At 42.0% G+C, this 21,004-nt stretch overlaps 1 protein-coding gene across 1 annotated transcript in view; it reads right to left on the bottom strand.

The window, feature by feature from the left end:
• Positions 1-21,004, bottom strand: part of LOC128354948 (inositol 1,4,5-trisphosphate receptor type 1-like) — a 70,250-nt gene that overhangs the window by 18,732 nt on the left and 30,514 nt on the right. Inside the window, exons 35-50 of the mRNA XM_053315067.1 lie at positions 19,953-20,073; positions 19,590-19,774; positions 19,360-19,508; positions 19,146-19,257; positions 18,435-18,470; positions 12,676-12,723; positions 10,080-10,212; positions 8,258-8,445; positions 3,356-3,539; positions 2,963-3,216; positions 2,043-2,243; positions 1,845-1,955; positions 1,423-1,518; positions 1,115-1,258; positions 850-957; positions 481-673 (exon numbers count right to left, since the gene is read on the bottom strand). Coding sequence (XP_053171042.1) covers positions 481-673; positions 850-957; positions 1,115-1,258; positions 1,423-1,518; positions 1,845-1,955; positions 2,043-2,243; positions 2,963-3,216; positions 3,356-3,539; positions 8,258-8,445; positions 10,080-10,212; positions 12,676-12,723; positions 18,435-18,470; positions 19,146-19,257; positions 19,360-19,508; positions 19,590-19,774; positions 19,953-20,073 — 2,263 coding nt within the window. The remainder of the gene's footprint in view (positions 1-480; positions 674-849; positions 958-1,114; positions 1,259-1,422; positions 1,519-1,844; positions 1,956-2,042; positions 2,244-2,962; positions 3,217-3,355; positions 3,540-8,257; positions 8,446-10,079; positions 10,213-12,675; positions 12,724-18,434; positions 18,471-19,145; positions 19,258-19,359; positions 19,509-19,589; positions 19,775-19,952; positions 20,074-21,004) is intronic.

Here is a 21,004-nt window from a genome sequence, read left to right as displayed (position 1 = left end):
TGAACCCATTAGCCGATCAAAAGAATATGTTCAAATGTAAGGTTTTGCTGGATTTCACTGTTTTATATAATTTTATAGATTTTTATATTGATTCCATTATTGAAAATCTATTTTTTGCTAATTAATGATAAAAGAAATTTCATTATATCTCATTTCAATGATACATATTGATATGGTTCTGTTCTGTACAGCAGTGGGGAGCATTGGGGGTTACTGCACCCCTCGTGAATCCCGTCCTCCTGCTGGGATTAACTGTGGGGGGGCTTCAAAAGAAGAGTTTCAGTCCAATTAGTAACATGTATTTGACCAGTATGTGCAACACGCACGCACGCACGCACGCACGCACGCACGCACGCACGCACGCACGCGCGCGCACACACACACACACACACACACACACACACACACACACACACACACACACACACACACACACACACACACACACACACACACACACACACACACGCTACCTCTTACCTCTGAGTTTCTTCTGCCAGTTCATCTCATTGAAGAGGTCCTCTGCTCGCAGGAAGAAGTCATTGATCTTGCTGCCCTGTTCATCCCTCTCTGTGGTGTAGTAGACTCGCAGCTTTGACTCTGAGGTCAAGAACTCACAGATGTTGGGCACAGGGAACACTATCTCCTCCATGGTGCGGTCCTGACGGACAATCTATACAAAGAGACACATGGTCATCTCCAAGGAAAAAATACCGGATGCATGACAATTTCTTTGCAAATATACAATAAACACATGGTGCTCTAGATCATTCAGTTTGTTGTTTGTGAAAATATACAACAGAAGGATTCAACTGGTTAATATTTTGTGACAAGGGTTGTGTTTATGACCTCTATCTGAGCGGTGTGTTTGGCATAAAACTCCAAGGCCTCATCTCCCTCTCCACTGGTCCCTCCCGGTCTTAACATCATGGACAGCTCCTTATTATGACGTGCCAACTGTATGAAGAACACACAGGCAAGAACTGAGCTTGTCAAAAAAAACAACAACACACCGTCTACATGTGTTTCGTCACACTCCACTGCATGACGTACTGTGCAGTTGGGCAACCAATGTGAGTTAATTCAAAAGCTGTTGCAAAGATGAATACTGGACCTGGTGAGCTAAAATGTAGATGTTGTGTCCAACGTTTCTGGGGGAAGCGGCATCGTGTTCCTCCTCTTCCCCGTTATCCTCCTCTTCTTTTGTGTCCTCAAACTCCACCTCTCCCTGCAGATAGGCCTTTTTTATCACCTCCACCTGGAGAGACATACACACCCACACAACTTTCACTATTGATGGAGGCAGTTGGGATAATATACCATATTAATGCTCAGTGATACTGAACAGCCAAGGGTATAGACCAGTAGCTGCTGCATTTAAGATGTAAAAAGGAGCTGAGGAGGGTAATATAAGTTCCTCACCAGCTCTTTAGGCCTCATGTTGTACAGGATCCTCTCTGCATTCTCACTGTCATGACGGCTCTCCATAATGGCGAGCAGCAGCTTGGATGCATTGTTCTATGAACGAGAAAGAGAGAAAGCAGGCAAGGGATGTATACAAAGAGATCTCTTAGATAAGAACTTAAGCACTGTCAGTTTCTTCATCCAATGAAAACAGATTGGACCCCTTTTCCTCTGGGAAAATGGAGTCTGCAGCTATTTGTCTTGGCAGATATGCACTAAGGCTAGCTGGAATGAATGTCCAGTTCTTATACTTGTAGCCTGCTGGTGACATTCCATTCAGCTGTGAAAGGAAACTTCTTCTCATGTTTGTCCTGACAGCTAAACCAAAAGACCCAGTTTCAAAAAAGGGGTAGATTCTTCCTCCAGTCCTGCCAACTCACCTTCAGCTCTAACACCAAGTCCATCCGCTTTTTCCCAAGTGGGTTGATGTCGTTAAGGATCAGAGCGATGATGATATCAATACCATTGGACTCGTGAGTGGCAATGCAATTCTAGAGGAAATAGGAGAATAGAAATGTGTAAGAAGGAATAATAGTGTCTTACTAGAGTCCCAGACTTTACATCTGTCTCTTATGTACCTGGTTTTCATGGCAGGGGCCTTGACAGTACTCAGTGAGACTCTCTAGAGTTTGGTTGATGAGGGCCACATTCTTCTCGTTGATGTACAGTCCAAGTAGACCGAGACCTCCTGTGGTGCTGCCACAGATACAGTCTAAGAACTGCAAAGTCTCACACACAAGGTTGTAGTTGTTTTTTTTGTTTTGATAGCGAAGGAAGTTCTGAAAAGATTTTTTAAGAAATTGGTTAGACTTGGTAGGTAAAATGAACAGCATGAGTGTGACAGGTCTGTATCAACTGAACATTATATACACAGTAAGAATAAACCAATCAAAATCAAATACACAGTGAATACACAGCATTAAAGGAATAATAGTTCAGCTAAAACTGAAAAGTATCAATTGCCTGGCACTCACAACTCATAGAAGTTTTTAAAAATAACAAAGACAGTATTATTTAGTCCTTCTTAACTGTTGACTTGAAATTACAATTACTTTAATTATCAAGTAAAACATCTACAGGTTTCACTCTTAAGTTTGTATTATCCATCTTGTGTCTGGAGCTAATCCTTAGACTACAGAGGCAGAACCCCCCCCTCAAAAAAAGGCTCAGTTAGCACAAGTTGCAATGCATAACATAGGAAGTTCACTTTTCATTGCCCTATAAATAAAGATCTGCCAGAGAAATCATCTCCATATTCAAAAGATGTCAGACCTGACCTCTCACAAATGACACTGATAATTTGATTTGATGAAGGTATTAGTATTCAAACCATTATACTGTGTCGGGACTGTGTCTAAAAGCCAGCAGAGAAGAAGCAAATATGTGCACGGTAAGATGTTGCAACCATTTATCTACAGGAAGAAGGCGCTAAGGCCAAGTGTGATGCACTTTTGGTTTTCTGTGAAATAAATAGTGTCTGATACTCAGTCTGACCCACCTGTAGGTCACGATTGTGATTCTCACAAAGTAGCTGGAGGAACCGAAGGATGGGCTGCATGATAATGATTACAAAACTCATCTCTCCCTCATCCTGATTCTTGTCCCCTGTACTCGGCTGGCCGTCTGCTGAGGTGAAGTGGTCCTCCGGGTCAGCTTCACGCCGGTAAGAGTTAAAAGCTTTCTTGGTGGCAGACGAGGCCTCCAGTAGTTGCTCTCTCACATCCTCTGTCATGACCACTGCCGAATCTCTCGCTAAACACAGGCACAAAACAGGGACTTAGAAACAGTCAAATCACAGCATAAATTCTCTTTCTACTCTAGATTGGTGAATAAATTGCAATTTATACAAATTATAATTTCATGTATTAAATCACAAAAGGTGATCGCTGACCTTTCTTGCGGACAGGGATGTCTTTGTCCTGGCTCTCATCATCTCTCTTCCTGTTTCCCAGGTCACTGGTATTTACTGTTACCGTGGCTTTGATCTCCAGCTGGGCCACCTTCATGCGGTCGTAGAAGACCCGGAAGAACTTTTCAGATTTTTTGTCGTCTGTCAGGCGGCAAAAGAACGAACGCTGGACACACAGAAAGCACAAGAAGAGCACTATTGATTTTCTTTTCAGCGAAGCGATAAATAATAAACATTTTTAACTTTTTTTTTTTTTAATTTTAATATCTTTATTATTTAAATACTTGAAAAACACAAGATTAAACAATTTATTTTCAGCCATAATATAAAGGCAGGGCAAGGCAAATTTATAAACTTAATTAATTTAAACAAATTAAATTAAACTTATAATGTAACTGATTATGATGAGAAGTTATTCAGAGTTCAGTTAACAGTGAGTAAAACCAGTGACTGTGATGTAACAAGAATGAACATGGACCTGGCATTAAGATCTGGTTTTGTTTAAAATTCCTTGTGCGTCTATGCTCACGTATTTTTTTCTTATTTTAACTCGGCTTTTGAAAAATAGATCAGAATGGTCTTGACAGCACATTCACAAAATATTATATAAGCATAGTGTTGCAAGACCGGATTTTCTATGATGCGATACTTTAAAACGCTGCAGTTATTGCTGAGGAATGGGGTCATGCAGAATTAGAACACTTTCGAGCCTGTGAGCGCAATGCATACACCGTGTCCCAACCCACAGGGCTTTTGTTTTGATTATGTAAGAACTGTTATCTGCTGCAGCCTATGGAAAGGCCTCGACCGGCAGGAGCTGTCTCACCACACTAACAGGGTGAAAAATGACACGAGAGGAAGAAGCCTGGCCTACTTACACAGATAGAGAAATGGAGATAGTCGGGAGCAGGGTGAATGAAAGCCAGAGGCAAAAGACAGACACCAAAGAGGGAATAAGGGAGTAAAAAGGAGGGAAAAAGCAGATTGAAAGAGTGGAATCGAGAGCAAACGATAGGGAGGGAGAGAATGTTATCAGACAGTATCTAGGCCAGTTCTGAACGTTTGTTACATAACCATCTGTCTTTCCAGGTTAGATGTAAAACTAGGCTACTGGAGGAAACAGATAAATGATAGTCACAAGGAAAATGTTCAGCAAAATGGACAAAACAAGCCTTGTTTCCCTTACTCCAAGGACATAGTGTGAATGTGTTTGTATTAAAAGAGTTTTAAGCACTGGAATTTAATGCTAAACACACTGCTGCACCATTCAGTCAAAATTAAAAATAGTAATCAACCAAATAAGAGCGTGTATGCAGATTATTAACGCAACAAAGAGCAGAGCTAACACAGCCAAATCTCCTCCAAATCTCCTCCAAAGCCAGAGAAACAATGACATAACTGTGTGCTAGTGCCCTAAAGCAGATTCCAGAGCCTCGTGCCCCACCCTGGCCCTCCACCACTGAGCAGCAGCCCTCCTGCACGTACGCACTCTGCCAATACTCAGGGACAAGGATGAGATAGCAGAGTGGAGAGAGAGAGAGAGAGAGGCGGAGGAGTGGGGTGCGGGTTGGGTGGGGTGGGGGGTGGGGGGCGCTACGGAGCAAGGCCATCACGCAATACTTCTTGATGACAGAGTGGAGAGTGCAGAGAAGGGATTAGCTGCAGCACTGGCAACCCACTCACAGCTCACAACTCACATCGTGCCTGAGGTGGTAGGTGTGGGGAGACAGCGACAGTCATGTCTGTCTGTCTCTGCTCACATAACTCTTTCCTCCATCAGTCGGCTAAAGCGTTGGCCTGGGGCGGGAATGAGACGTGAGGCCCATAGCCAGGATAACACACATCGATTAGACCAGAGCAAACAGAAAGAGGAGCACTCACTCACCCCTCCCCCCTCCCTCCCCTCACCCTTAACCATTACATAAGACTCACAGACACACACACACACTTGTACAGTATAAGTACACGAAAGCTGGAGAGCGCATACGCTTATACGCCCACTGACTTTTACACACACACACACACACACACACACACACACACAAAACTAGGTCAGCTGTCTCCAGCATAGGCACATGCCAATTTTGAGAGGACACACCCACATATCACACATGCTCTGCAATACAGTATTCTTTCCCAAACTCTTACTGCCAACTTTATTCTTATGTAATCACATTCATTTTCCGCTGCCTATCTTTTTATTCATGTCGCAGCAGTCGTCTCTAGGATAGCCCTAGTTAAAGAAACTGCATTCAGTCTCCAGTTGTGCTCACGGTGCAAGGTTGGCAGGACTTATGACATGCCGGCAGGGGTATTTCATTTTTTGGATCAGGGTTAGTTAGGTTATTAGATTTCATTGCAGTGAAGGTAAGTCTGTTTGACTAATAGTAGCTGGAAGGGAATGTATTGGTCATACAAGAGTTATTCATTATTTTGTTCGACAGTGAAAGTTTTCACCTACAGCAGCAGCAGCAGCAGACTGAAAGACTCATTTTTTTCATTGTTTCTAAGAACTGGGCTGAATTTAGTGGATTGAGTGACTCACTGAAACAAAGACAAAGTCTGCACATACAAATGAAACACCACAGTAAACATCAAAACAGCACAGACAACTTTCATTTTATGATTTCTCTAGAAATGTCTTAACTGACACTGAATCAGAAGTGAAAACCTGAACTTTCATGTCTAACCACGCTGCTGTCTCTGATGTGTTTCGATACTGGCCCTCGCATCCTCAGTTTTAATATCTGTGCCGCCACATCAAGACACCATCTGTGTTTTGATATCACTTGAAAAGCGAGGATGAGAGTGGCGTGATGGAGAGATGACGTTATGGATCAAGTAACCGCATGGTGGTCAAGGAGAGAAAGGAGTGATAGTAATAGAGGAGAATGAAGGAGAAAGAGAGAGCAGAGGAAGAGAGGAAAGGGATGAGCATCTCTTGGGCCCCCTGTAGTGTTGGGTAAACACAGAGCCTGTCTGTATCCATGGAGACAAACCCTGAGTGGAATGAGACAGAGAGGAGTTGGGCGAGGTGGGGGCGGACAACACTGAAAAACAAGGTCATAGCGCTTTCCCTTCTCTCCTTCCGTTCCGCCACTTGGCATCAACAAAGGGATGTTATGTAACAGCTATTTATACTCGCGCTCCTTTTCCCTCTCACCCTCCTGCTCATGTCAGGCAGCACCACATGCAAACCAAATGGAACTGCAACTCCTCTCTCTGTCCAAGTCCTTTTCCTCTTTTCCTTTGTCTCTAAAATCTGCCACCTATCCCATGATACCTACCTTCATGACACTATGTCCAGTCCATTTTCTTTTTTTTCTTCTCTTTTTTTTACAACAGCAGTAAAAAAATGCCTGCAGTGCATGTTTTTTGGAGGGAAACTGAACAGCATGCCATGCAGGACAAGTGAAACGTCACAAGTCACAGTGTTACAACATAATTTACAGCTGGCTGAATTCTCGCATAGCTGTCACAGAAAACCTGGAAGGTAACAGAAATACAGAGGAGCAGCGAGGAACCTAGCTAGGAGTCTAGAACATCTATGCATTATCTTTGCATGACAGCAGAGAGAGAGTGCGCGTATATTGGTTTTGTGTGGGTTATTTCTGTGTGGTATGTAGGTCATGAGTAAATAGTTAACTATGTTACATGAGAAGTAGATATTCAGGAACCAACAGGTGCTCAGCTCAGCATGTCAAATGAAGACACCTGACATACGCCGACTTGTATTGTCCCTTCAGCTTCTCTTAAAGAGCGTAGACTTATGATTCAAGTTTTATGATGGCAGTAAAAAGTACTTCTAAAAAAAGTACAGTAAGTACATGGATGTAATAAAAAGTCAGGTTCACATGTGTTAGGAAACTACCCAGTGCCTCACAGAAGACAAATATTTGCACTAGGTGGTACATTTGTCACACCGCATACAGAGTAGTTTTTCCTGCAAAGAAACCTCCTTTTCAGAACAAACTTGAGAATGCCAGGGTGAGAGGAGCTCCAATTTCTCCTCAATCCCCTCTGTGTTCCCCCGTCCCTCCTCCCTCTCTCCCCACTGCCCCAGTTCCGGAGGCCCAGCATGACCCAGTTTGGGCCGATGGGAGAACGCAAGGGAGCGGGAGAGAGGCTGGAATGTTTTGAAGGCTGAGACATTCCTCATTGTTCATTCACACAGGCTTTATGTAACACAGACTGATCACGTGACGCAGCTCTGCATCAGCCGTGGGAAGCCAAAGCATTATCTCTGCCACAGTGGCTTCCTCGCTCTAATCTGATTATGCAAGCCCTGCGCTTACACAACAACACACAGACGGACAGACAGATTGGAAAGACGATGAGATCAACAGACAGAGCAACAGACAGAGAGACATGAAAAAGACAAGCAGAAAACAACTTGAAAAGGGTGGTTAGAGTAGCTTAAGTTAAAGCAAATAGGGAAAGAACATTCATTTGCATTGTGTGATCCACACTTTCTGGAAGACAATCCAAAATGAAGAAATAATAAATATCACCAAATAGAATGATCTGCAAACTACTGATATCATTAACAATTGGCTAAAAGCCTGGCCTTTCAGACAGAGATGATATTACATTGAATATGGGTGGAAGAGGAACCGCCTTGGTAATGTACATGTGCTGCCATGGTGGCACACTGACCCACATACAATAGATCCTCTGGTAATGAAAACCTCCATCCATGACACAGTGTGCAGATGATCGACTGATGCCCTGTAGGATAAGCTAAGCCTTTGCACAGATAACCCTGCAGATCAGTTACAGTAGGTGTGATAGGTAAGTGTATAGCTTTCACTGTAAGTTTTAGGCATATTGCAGCAGTTCAGTTGCTTTCACTTCCCATGGGGGGTTAGGGTGGGATTAACTGACCTGGATGGTAGTGTTTCCACCCTCCAGCAGCGCAATAGCCAGGAGGATGCTTTCTTGGAAAACTCGGTCACTAGTGGTGTTCATGATGAGGTCAATGACCAGGTCAGAGGCTCCTTCTTTGTCCAGGTGACACTGTACCTCTGCCAGGCTCATTTCCCCACGACTCAGGCCCCCGGGCCCCCCTAACGCTGCAAGGCAGGGACAGAGCAACAAGATGACAACAGTGGGTTTGTGGTCTGCAGTTCCTAATAGAGATGAGCATTTTTCATGGTCCAATCCAATCATGTTGAACCTGATCAAATACAATTTAATCAACAAAACAAGCCACATTTAAACAGAAGCTTAAATGATGTGATTGTGAGATAAAGGATGTATAACACATGTTATGATGCTAGCATCTTATCTTACAGTATCTATGCAGAAGCCTGAGTGAATCTGCATATCTGATTTGAAGAAAATGATCTCTCAATGAACTTTACACAAGTTGTTTTTCAGCTGATGACTAATATATATAATAATAACTATTAGTAGAAAAACGATACTGCTCATGTCTTGTTTTCATATTTGATACAGAAAAATACAAAATTTGATACACAGCAACCGAAAATTAGATAATGAAATATCCTTTGAAGAATATTTCCTTTAAATCATGCTGAGAAAGAAATCTATTGAACCAGTTTAGCATATGGTACAGATTACTTGTTAAGCACAAGAGCCCTCGGTGATTCACCAATACATATGAAAAGCTCACGGAAATTACAAATTGCAGTGATGCTAATCCACCCTAAGCTGTGCAACTGTACAGTTGTGTAAGTCATTGTACACGTCTTTGCCTCCATCCCCCCTCCCACCCCCACCCTCTCAGCTTCAGGGCACATATGGAATTCTTAGCCTGGCTCTGGTTTCTGCAACAGGTGCAAAGGCTGTTTTCACAGGAAGTAGCAGCCTGTCACTTAGCAACAGTGAAAAGTGGATCACATAGGGGAGGGGGCACACTTCTGTGGCGTGGAAGTTTGCCAGCATCTTGGCGCACAAGGGAGATGATGAACCTGAAACCAAGGTGATTTCTTTTTTCCCCTCTGTCTTTCAGTTCAGGTAAAATACTACTTGCCCAAACACATAAACATCCACCCCAATCATCACATAATATATAATATCTACAATATATGTAATATGCATACATTTTTGTGTCACACACACTTGTTACTGACATTTGTGCAACAGCAGACATTCTGGTTCTGGAGATATTCTGTCTCTCCAAAATCTATATGCTGATAAAATGTTACATCATACTGTGCATGGGACATGTCAGTACCAATAACTCAAATAGCAGGTGAAACAGTGAGCAGAAATGCATTGCTTCAGTATTTTGACTGCAGATAGTAACACAATGACTACATTATCAGGTAGTGATAAGAGTGTTGTGCTCTGTGTGCTCAAAGGGCAGCTTGCAGCACAACTCTAGAGCTGATAACCGGCTCAGGGCCAGACAGAGTCCCATCCTTATATAACATAATGATAGAACCTTGCCGTACTACAATTTCAGGGCCAGAAAACATTTTGGCTAACCAAAAGGAAAACTTTTATCTGGACTTTGCCCCCTGATAGTAGTTGTAGTCATTACTGGCACTAAAGTCATGCTTCTCTTTGGCAGAGGCCAATGGTCAATGCCTCACAGCAACATCAACTCAGTTAGATGTCGAAATTAGTGTTTTCATGGCCTTGCACACTCTAAACTAAATCTCTCTCTTCCTGCTGTAAAGAATTAACAAACGTCTGTGTTCAGCGTCGGAGATAAGTGGCAGCAGTTATGGTGCCCCACCTGATTGGTTTTTGCTGGGTCCTACTGGACTGAGGGGGCCATTGCTAAATGACGTCAGGCTGTCCCTTCGCCCACCACTCCGATGGAAGTTGCCATAGTAACGGTTCACCAGAATCTGCCTCAGTGCCTCGCCCTATGAAAGGAGAAAAAAGGGAAGGATATAATGACATGATGTCAGCTGCATGGTGAGAGGAGAGGTTGTATAACAGGGATAGCATGCATCATCAGTATATACAGTGCATTTTAGATCTCCATACACCCCCACCGACCTCAGAAAATGATAGCCTGTTTACCATCACAACCACGCTCTGTAATCTATAGTTATTATATGGAGCAACTTTTAATTTTAAATATTTAATTTAAAGAATTCCTGCAGTTCACGTTTCTGCACAAGATAAATGTGCAGGTATAACCCAAAGTTTATGTCACATACCACCCACCTGGCCAAAACTGTTATGGTTATCATCAGCAGTAGTGACCCTGTGTAGTGGCAATGTGAGGTCCTGGTTTTCACTTAGAAAGACACGGGGCCAACCCTCCCACACTGTGACTCATCCACTGTTTAGCAGTCAGCCGCACGACTTTGCTGTTGTTATGGCAACCACAGCCCATAGCTACCTGACAGACCTCCCATGGGATAAAGTGAAGGAAATGAAAGAGAAGGTTTTTTTTGTGTGTTTGTGCGTGATTATGTGCAATTCATTGTCAGCTGTGGGTGGTCCTTGATAGACGACAGGGGCATTATGTAAGCGCTGCTGCCGTAGTTATGCTCTGGAGGTCACGATTATCTTATGTAGGGGGGGTGAAGAACTATATTTTCATCATTTATTGGCAGGAGGTGAATCAAACATTCGCATTGTGCATGATCAATCATAGTTACAAGAGTCACCTGGACTCCTGGGGTAATAATCCCCTTTTTCTTTGGTCTTCAGTCATGAGCTAAACCCATTTTAGCTCCTCTCAGAACATAATCTGATTCACAATTTATGAATCAGTATTAGTAATTTACTGAAACTACGAAACCACAATTCTGGCAAACCTGAACAAAGCAAAACTCACTTTAGATAAGCTGAAATTATTTTAAAATGGATACATGGCTTTAAATAATATGTCAGTGACAGTGACGGACTGGGATAAAAAAACGGCCCTGGCATTTGCACCCACAAGCGGCCCAACTCGCAGATGCAGACCCAACGCACGGAAAGAGAAGCATTTTTGATAGCCCCAATGATGGTGCAGATAAACTCCCATACTTTCAACAACTGCATAAGAAAATTGTCATATCAATGCACAAATAAACCATTATGAATAGATTGTTAGAGCCAGCCGCTCCATAATAAAAACATTTGTCTTACCGTCATGCAGTTAACAAATTGCGAAGGAGCCTGCTCTTTTCCGCAACAAAAAAAAAATCCAATTTGGCGCATTTTTCACCCTCAAACAGCAGCGCTTTCTTGATCTTGTCTCTCTTTTTCGCTTAGTGCCTCTATTCATTTTTTCTAACCAGTTAATCGTATAATCACCACCACAACCAATCTACTGAATGACTTGACCACCATTAGTCCAACTTCCAACACACAAATGCGCAGACGCGATTTACTACACTTTTTTACTTTTTTACGCGATTTACTACACTGCCATGAAATTCCCAGAAGGCATTGCTTCATTTTAATTTTCTCAAACAATCAAATACAAAATACCAGTAGATTTGTTTTATTTCAAACCATGAACATTTTTTAAAATCATAACAAGAAATTTCCCTTCAAAAGTGAAGCAGGCTGATGTAAAACTTGAAATACACCATGACTATGATGTATACAGGTATGTGTGGTATAAATACCAATCAGGTCAACAGTATCAACTACTGCATGCAAAATCATAAGAGATATGAAACCTAGAAGCGCGTTGGGAAGTTGTTCAGCATGCAAGAGAGAGTGGGCCGCGTCAGTGCCACTAGGGGCCGCTGTGATCTATTTAGCGTGCTCGGCCGGTCTAAACCTCTGCGTGGCCGTTCTGACATCTGCCTAATTGCCAGACCGCCCAGTCCGTCCCTGCACCAGCCCAAATAGCACGTCGGCCCACCGGGCATTTGCCCGGTATGCCAGATTACCAGTCCGTGCCTGGTCAGTGATGAAACTTCTTGTTAGCGACATTTAATCAAAAGATAAACAGCCGTTGAACATCCCTCCTTACAAGAGAGGTATGGTCTCCTCTTCCAAGCAGTAATGATGTATTCATTAACTCCAATCAGTATTGTTATTTTGGAATATTGATAAATTGAGCTAGCCTCAATAATGGAAACACCTGAGGCTCTCTAAAGTCACTGCATTGCCATAAAGAGCATCAGAGAAGGCAGGCAGAAGCAAATGTGGCGTGCAAGTTATAAAATTTCTTTTCTTTTCTTCTTCCAGTTAAATTATAACTGTGACAAAGAGGTTAGATGATACTTGAGGCTGTTAGGTGGAGTCATCAGAAATACAAAAAGCAAGAATCAGGTAACAAAAGGCTGTTGCTTTATGTCTGCAACATGATAAAGTCTCACCATGAATCTCAGTTGTGTTGGAGTTTATGGTTAAAGCTGCCATGCTGTACCTACCCTCTTCTGGTCCTCCAACAGCTTCTCAGGCTGGTTCTGATCCAGCTGCTGGGTGCAGTGAGGAGTGTGAGCACAGCGGCCAAACAGATACAAACACAGGGTTAATATTCATGCATTACAGAAAAAGGCACAACATTTCAACTGTTGCAAGGTGCCATGCAAAGGTCTGCTCAGAGCAAGTTGCCATGCTTTCAATTCTAGGTTCACAGGCAATGTTATGGATGTGGAGGGTTTAGAGAGCGGAGATGTGAGCTGTGTTGACAATTAAAATATTAAAGAGCATGTCAAATCTGATTTGAGCTTTAGTTCATTTTCTAAATCAATTAACTTCACTCTATGTCTCACATTCTCATCTTGTATTTATTCTTCATTTTAGTTGAGTTTTCAAGCTTTTGTTTTAAAGGAATAGAATAGCAGTTTGGAGAAATGATTTACTTTCTTGTTATATGATCTAGATGAGGGGATTCCATGTCAGTACAGTAAATATGAAGCAGGAGCCAGCAGCAGATAAGCTTAGCTTGGCATTAAGACTGGAAAAAGAGGAAACAGTTAGTCTGGTTCCGTTCACAGATAACAAATTAGCCAATCCGACCATATTTTCGAGGAGGTGCAACGACCAGCACGAGCAGTGCTCCGACTGTTTGGTATTTTCCTGACCCTGGCTTTGCCTTTCTTTATGGTATTTTGGTGACGAGCACAGAGTGCACAGTGCACAGGTGGGAGGAGAGGTGCAAACAGGTGGGAGGTTCATTCAAATGAAGAAATGCAAAGCCAGATGTTGTATTTTGGTTGAAATTTGGTCCTAGATGTTGAGCTGAAAATAGATATCTGACAACCATGTCTGTTATTGGCACTACATCAATCTGCTGCCAATCTGCTCATATTATCAACAAGAGCACAGAGGTTCACTATGTTTAGCTGCATTAAACTGCCTGAAAAACCACACCAGGCTGCTACAGAATAACCACACACACCTCTGCACATCAGACTAGTGGGTTATAACTCCTTATTCTGCATGTTTATGAATGATACGTGAGGTCACCAGTGCTTATCATGGTGGTATGCAAGAGGAAGCTCTGTGTTCCCAATACCTACCATGGTTTGTTATTGCACTTGCACAGTTAAAATAGGGCCCTATGTATTATATGTTTAAGATGTACAAAAAACAAAATGTAAAAACAGCATGTTGTAGTCTTACATGGGACTAAAGGAAGACAATAAAGTAAACTGATCTATTTCCCAAAATGTCAAAATATTCTTTAACATTTAAGAACATGCAAAAATGGAGCAAAAACTGAAATCACACTGGAGTTCTGGGAAACACAAAGCACAAATACTGAAATACACAAACATGATCTTTCCTGTTTGTTTTCTAATTTCTTAATGGTTCACACAAACAATAGGAATTCAGGTGAGACACCATTTTGCAGTTTCAAAATCCAGAACTGCTACAGTATGTACAGTATGTGTGCACCAAGGGAACAGGAAACTGGTTAAGGCAATGCCCAACATAAATTGTTATGTAAAAAGACACACTAGGAGGGGCAGGCGAGGAGAGAGGCAAGGGGCGATGGGGTTAGAGTTACATAATCACTCCAGAAGGAACTAGGCCACTAAACCAGTGACACAGAGCTGCTTACAGTGACCATCTGTCACTAAAAACATAGAGGGCAAGAGAGAGAGCAAGAGAAAGTTGGACAAGGAGAGAGAGAGAGAGAATAACAAACACTTCACAGAGAGGATTTACATACTTTGACAGTTGAACTTGTCTCTCTTAGACAAGGTCAAGGGCATGATGTTTGTATCTCTATTCAAGGGTGTGTTTACATTTGATATGTAGTCTTGTTACTGACTGTAATCACCAAATATGGTATGTTAGCAGAGTTTACCAACAGTGTTTACTTTAATGACTCCACTATGTAGTAGTCTGACTTGTTAACTCAAGCCACAACTCTGATATTAATATTCTTTAGATTAACTTGATGTAATAGAATTAAAATCCTTGACTCTTACTTTAATACTAATGACTTGTGACTTCACTTTAAACCAGCCTTTTGATTTGACTTGATCAAATACACTCCTTGATATTTGGTGAGGGAGTTTCACATAATGGAAACATAAGTACAACTTCCACCTGAGTTGATGTCTGAAAATATTCCTCACTCAAGGAATTCACAGTTAAGGATTTTTTAAATTACGCAGGCCATGCTGTTTAGGCAGTCTATGACAGTAGATAGGTGACAAATTAAAGAAAAGCCAACATGAAGTGTCTTATATGGTGTTGTACCCTACAGCTTCAGGGCTCTTGGAATCAGTTATACCGTATAAGACTCTGAAACTCCACTGGGGAGATGCACTGGGTCACCAATTCCCAGAAGATATTGCCTCATGTGGCATTTTGATGACATATTAGTCTAAAATTTCCCTATACTGTAAATGTTAAGTTTGTTGAGATCTGGTGACTATGAAGGCCACATCATATGATTTACACCATTTTCTTACTCAAATTATTCATGTCCTGTATGTAAGCATCTGTATTATTATGCGCTGCTGATTTATTCAGGTTTTTTCATAAATGTGTCAATCATCTGCAGACGAGTGACAAATGAAAGGAAAAACCAACCATGGTGTTGGGCCACCATGTGCCACCAGAACAGCTTCAGTGCCAGCAACATTAATTCTACAGTCTCTGAATTCTACTGTAGGGATGAACACCACTCATCCAAAAGGTATTACCACCATTATCACTTTTATCCACATTATGCTTACGCACTGCAATTCTACTATAATATCCCTCCATGTAATTGTCAACGGACTGTTCTTGCTGACACAATCATGTCCTGTATTGAAATTCTTGGTCACCGGAGGAAGAATTCCTCTTTTGTTTTTCCTTACATTAATCCTCCTCACATTAATGCAAAATCACCATGGTCATCAAATGTGCACTGTTGACCACAATTTCTGATCCTGTTTACTTATGTCCCACAGATCCTATAGGTCTAAATGCAGACTTTAGTCACTGTTCCTATTCAAACAGTAGCCAGTTGATCAGTCTTTGTGACTGAAGCTCCTGTTATCTATGCCCCAACCATAAACCCTCTTTCAAAGTTGTTTAGATCTTTTCCTCTTACCATCAGAATCAACTGGGCCTGCTCAGCTCTTTTATACATGCCACAGAGCATGATTGAATATTAACTGCTTAATCATAGCATGTCATAATTATGTTTCTCCACTCATTTATTCAGGCTTTTCTTTTCATTTGTCTATGTGCAGCTAATCGCCCCCAGTCTGACCACAGACACCACAGACGAACCCCCCACATCTGCCACATCCGCCCCGACTACAGTGAATTCCACCAAACTGGAAACTCCCCGGGGCAAACCCCTGATTAGTCTCACACCTCTCAGTTCAACAATAGAGGAAATGCATTTGCGCCACACGCACATAGGTTGAATTCTGCATAATTTTTCGGTGTTTTTCTGAATGTGCATAAATAAATATACCTTTATATTGCTGCAGGCTGAGTCATGTTTAAACCAGCGGTGAATGACGTGAACACTCGGGTTAACCACTTTACTGTTTGTTATGTGCAGATAGAAAAGCATTACATTTTTTTTAAAACTGTGCTCTGCCTTTTTCCTTGCAGCTCACCAATCTCTACTAAAACTGTAAAAATACATTTCTGTCTTAAGAGTGGACACCACACCGCTGTGAGTGTGGAAGGAAATATATTAAGTAAATAAAAAAGGAGCCAGATGCTATCTTAAAATCTGAAAGTTGAAAAGGAGAAAAGGAGTTTTTCCTTCTATTGATCCACGCATACACTTTCCGAAGAAACAGGGATGAAACATGACTTACTCCCAACGTGGAGGGCTTGCATAACTACTTCGACTAGACCACACACACGAGGCCAGGTGAGTAGGGGAGCCTTTAGAGCAAAAGCCCAGTGCTGTGTATCCTGAACTCCTCTTGCTCTTACATAACTCTGACAGCCAAAGAGCAATGAATTTTGCTGATAATCACCTCCCTGACATTTAGCAACATTGGGGAGGTCAAAAATTCATCTCATGTTCTTTATTTAAAAAAAAAAAAGATAATACTTGTTGGGCAGGATAATATAAACCTCCTTCACAGTCTGTGACTTATATGATCCACATTTCCTGTTAAACAAGCTCTTACATTTGCCCTGTTCCTCTTCATTCATACTGTATACCACTGTTCAACTTTACTCAAAGTGCAACAGAGGAGACAAACACTAACTACGAACCTAAATATCACAGCTCCACAAACACTCACAGGCAGCTTCATTAAGTTTACACAGAGTGGGTGTGTGTTTGCATCCGTGTGAGAATAGGTGTGAGCTGAAGTGGGGAGCATTTTGAGTAGTGAGGAATTTTTTTCACAATGATCTAATGACGCCAAAAGAGAAGAGGAGACGAGATATATGGATAATGGCACATGGCGGGACGAACAGGTCTCCACTCAACTGCTACTCTTACATCAGAGCTGCTTTTCATGGGAAGACAAACAGAGATACAACACTTAACAGGTGTGTGTAGGGATCAAATATCTCTTCCACGCTCATGCAAATAAGCCCCCCTGCTTCCACCCACATACTTACAACTTAAACTTACACACACGCACAGGTGTGCACACACGCACACACATGCACGCGCACAACGGCAGTGTGGGTAAATAGCTCCTCCACACTTTTATTGGCAATTACTGCTGAAGGTCACACATCAGCGGAGGGGCTGAGTTCCAGGAAAAAAAAGCCTGGTTCTTATGTAACCTCAGCCCAGAGTTGGCAGGGGCCCAGGAATCGTGCAGCTTGCAGGCAAGGAAAACTAGGACACAGCCTCAATGACTGCCACAGCCCCTCACAGCCCCACACGCTCATTAATTCACGCACATAGGCTATGTACACACACAGCCACAGTGCCCCCTATTGGCGCTGAAGGGAGGCACAGGTGAAACATTCTACTTAGTAGGTGAACGTTCACTGAGGCAATTAAACACCTTGATGAAAAAGAAAGCAGGAGGGGGAAGGAGGTGATTTGATCATCTTCACCTTCCTTTCTGTAGAACCAGACACTGTAGTGCACACATATGGAAATGCAACATATATATAATTAGTATTTTTCTGTCATCCTAATATCACATTCTGTTACTTTATCTTGAATTGAAATCTTTATTAAATATATGATCATTGTCAGCAGATGGATTGCTATGTTTTTTTGTGTTCATTTTTGTGTTTTTGTTAAAAAAAAAAACACACACCCTGACCTCTCTTTTCTTATCTTTTTCGACACTCTCTTGCCTAAGAGGCCTGAAAAATAAGTACTTTATAATAATTTAACTGGAACTGAAGTTTAAATGTACAGTAAATATCCCAGAATGACCTCTACGTAGGCGGAAAGTAGGGCATGTAAACGTCCAATGTGAGGACGGTGAGCAGATACAAACGCAGCTTTGGCAGCTGGCCCAGCCAGCAAGTGACTCACCTTGGAGCTTGGAATAACACAACTCTACTGAGCAACACGCAGTCAGCCACAGCACACATCTCCCCTATCTCTATCGAGACAGAATCCACTCTTTGGTACCAGCTGTGCCTGGAGCCCCCACTAACTACAACACACAGCCACAGCAGCAGCTACAGTACAGCACAGTTACAGAACAACTTCTACAGTGTTACACAGACATAACAGACAGGAGCTCAGAGAGACAAGGGCACGTATAGAAGAAAAAAGAGAAACAACCTTAGGCATTTCCATCTCATCATCAAAGGCCCTGAGCTGAAAGAGAACAGAGGGTTTAGAGGGGTTATACAATGACACAGGAAGGAGGAAGCTAAAGCAGAGGTCAATGATACAGCATGACATGTTAGTTAAGTGACTGTGTCTGTGGATATACTTATCAACTTCAGCCGCTCAGAAGAAATAGGATTTATGAATGGGTATTACCCACAGTGAGCAGAATTAGTGCAGTCTCACACAGTGGTGACTGTGACTGAAAGAATTTCTGAGAAGCCAGTGACCAGTCCTGATTTTATTGACTGCAGAGGAGAATGTGACTAGAGCTGCATATGTCAGCAGAGACCAGTCAATTAATTTCAAAATAAGGCTGCTCTTGGCAAGTAGTGAGTGTGCAGTGCAGTACATCAGCTATGACAAACAGAAATGCCATCAGAAATGTTCCCATACATTGAAATGAAAACAAAAAAAAATAAAAAAAAATAAATATTTATCTTCTAGGAGATGAAAGAATCTGCTCAACTTTTGACCATAAGAAATCCTTTTAAACACTAGTGGAGTACGTCAAAAGTGTAAAAACAAGGCCATTTTGTTTTTGGATGTTTCTCTCAATACAAATCATACATATTTGGGTAAAATCTGGCATGTACGGTGTATGCAGACATACCGCATTTATGACGTTTATCATGCCACCTGTGTTTTCTGTACTTCTCCTACCTTCTCTCCATAACCACGGTCTTTTGTCATCATCTCCCGCAGTGTTTGCAGAACTTTGATGCACAGTCTTTCCTCATTTTCCTCCAGCAGCTGCTTGGTGTGTTTGATCAGCCTGCACAAGTGCATGAATTCATCAAGTCTCATTTATAATGAGCATATCAACTCAAATCAGAAATAGGTGTTGTTGCTTGAAGAAGATATTTGTGTTGCCTACTTGCATATGAACCCTCCGCTCTCACACTTCTTGCGTGAGTCTGTGTTTTCTGGGAAGAGCAGCTCAGGCCGATGCAGCACATCCACCAGAACTGACAACTCGGCCTGGACCAACGGACGTAGACGGTCCTCCAAAGCTGACACAATATCCTACAGCCCAGAAACAATGTTACTGCTTGTATGAATGCACACACATGAATAAGCACAACTACACGCACACACATGCTGTACCTGCAGCCTCTCGATGATGTTCCTATAGTCCCGTGATGCGGTCACCACAGAGTCTCTACAGGCAGCATTGCGAGCAGAAAGTCTCCAGCTCATGGCTGTCTTCTGGACAATGTTGTTGGATTTCACAAACAGGTTGTTCACTTGGTTGTCCAGGTCCACAGGAATGGCTATTGCTCTGCCTTTGGCTGGCAGGCACACACAGACACACACAGATAATGTGAGGATCATCGCCAGTAATTTTTGCTCAAAAGTCTCACCTAACTGTAACTGATTTAGACCTTTCAAAAGGAGGGCTTGAGAAACAGGCATTTTTAGAGGTTAATTTGAGTGTTCATTTGAGTGTTGAGATGGCATTAATCTTACCAACATCAGAGAGTACTTTGATACAGTTCTCAACCGAGCCCTTCTGGATGGGAACCAACCAGTTGCAATGGTAGACCCTGAACACTGCCTGCAACAGCTGCACAAAGACTGGCTGCCTGGTCTGAGAGGAAGATAGAAGAGAAAAGGCAGAGAGGCTGATGATTATTATATTTATCTAGCTGGAAGTGAATCATCTAGTCTTGAAAGAAACACAGAAAGAAAGATGCCCCTCTTTAACATGAAAGGTACCCATCTGTCATCTACTGCACCATCAATCTGGACCATTTAAGTATTACACACACACACACATCTCTCTACACAGTGCTGTAGCTGAACTAGTGTGACAGCACCTGTAGTGAGACCAGCATGCTGACTCAGTGGTGAATTGTTGCTTTTCCAGGAGACCCATCAATCCCTGAGAAGACATGTGCCCAAAATCTAGCCCAGCACAAATCAATTAAAATGTACTGCTTACAGGATGCTCATAGAGTAGTCTACATATGAAAAGAACAGCATACACACAGTTAAGAATTGCCTCTTACAGCCCACAAGAATCTGCAACACCCAAATGTGCGCTATATCCCAGCTGAATTAAATTGCAAGAAGTACCTGAAATATTTTTCCCAACAGAGAGGCCTGCAGCAGAGGATACAAGCAGTGAAGAAATCAAACATGCGCAGAAAATAGTCAAGATGTGTCATACATACAATACACTGCATTACTAAATACATTACTATACATTTTAGATACATCTAAAGTGCTCAAAGTGTGAGATTATAAAAGAAAGTGCAAAAATGTTTCTTTCGTGATTACATCATAGTTGATTAATTATTATTATTCACGTGTATTAATAGGGAGCTGCAGATGTCAGAGATCTAACAACTGTCTTATGTATATTTCACAGAGTTATCAATTTACAAAAAAGACCATTTCTAGTAATGTATGGATGGTGATACACAAAAGGGGAAACTTTTGTGTACAAAAGGTGGAACTCTGTGTGCAGATAACCAACGAAGTAGAACTTTCCCAAAAAGTATGACTAACCAGCACCA

The sequence above is a fragment of the Scomber japonicus genome, chromosome 3 (genome assembly GCF_027409825.1).
Source record: "Scomber japonicus isolate fScoJap1 chromosome 3, fScoJap1.pri, whole genome shotgun sequence".
NCBI lineage: Eukaryota > Metazoa > Chordata > Actinopteri > Scombriformes > Scombridae > Scomber > Scomber japonicus.
The sequence above is the reverse complement of the archived record's forward strand: the minus strand, read 5'-3'. Positions and strand labels throughout refer to the sequence as shown.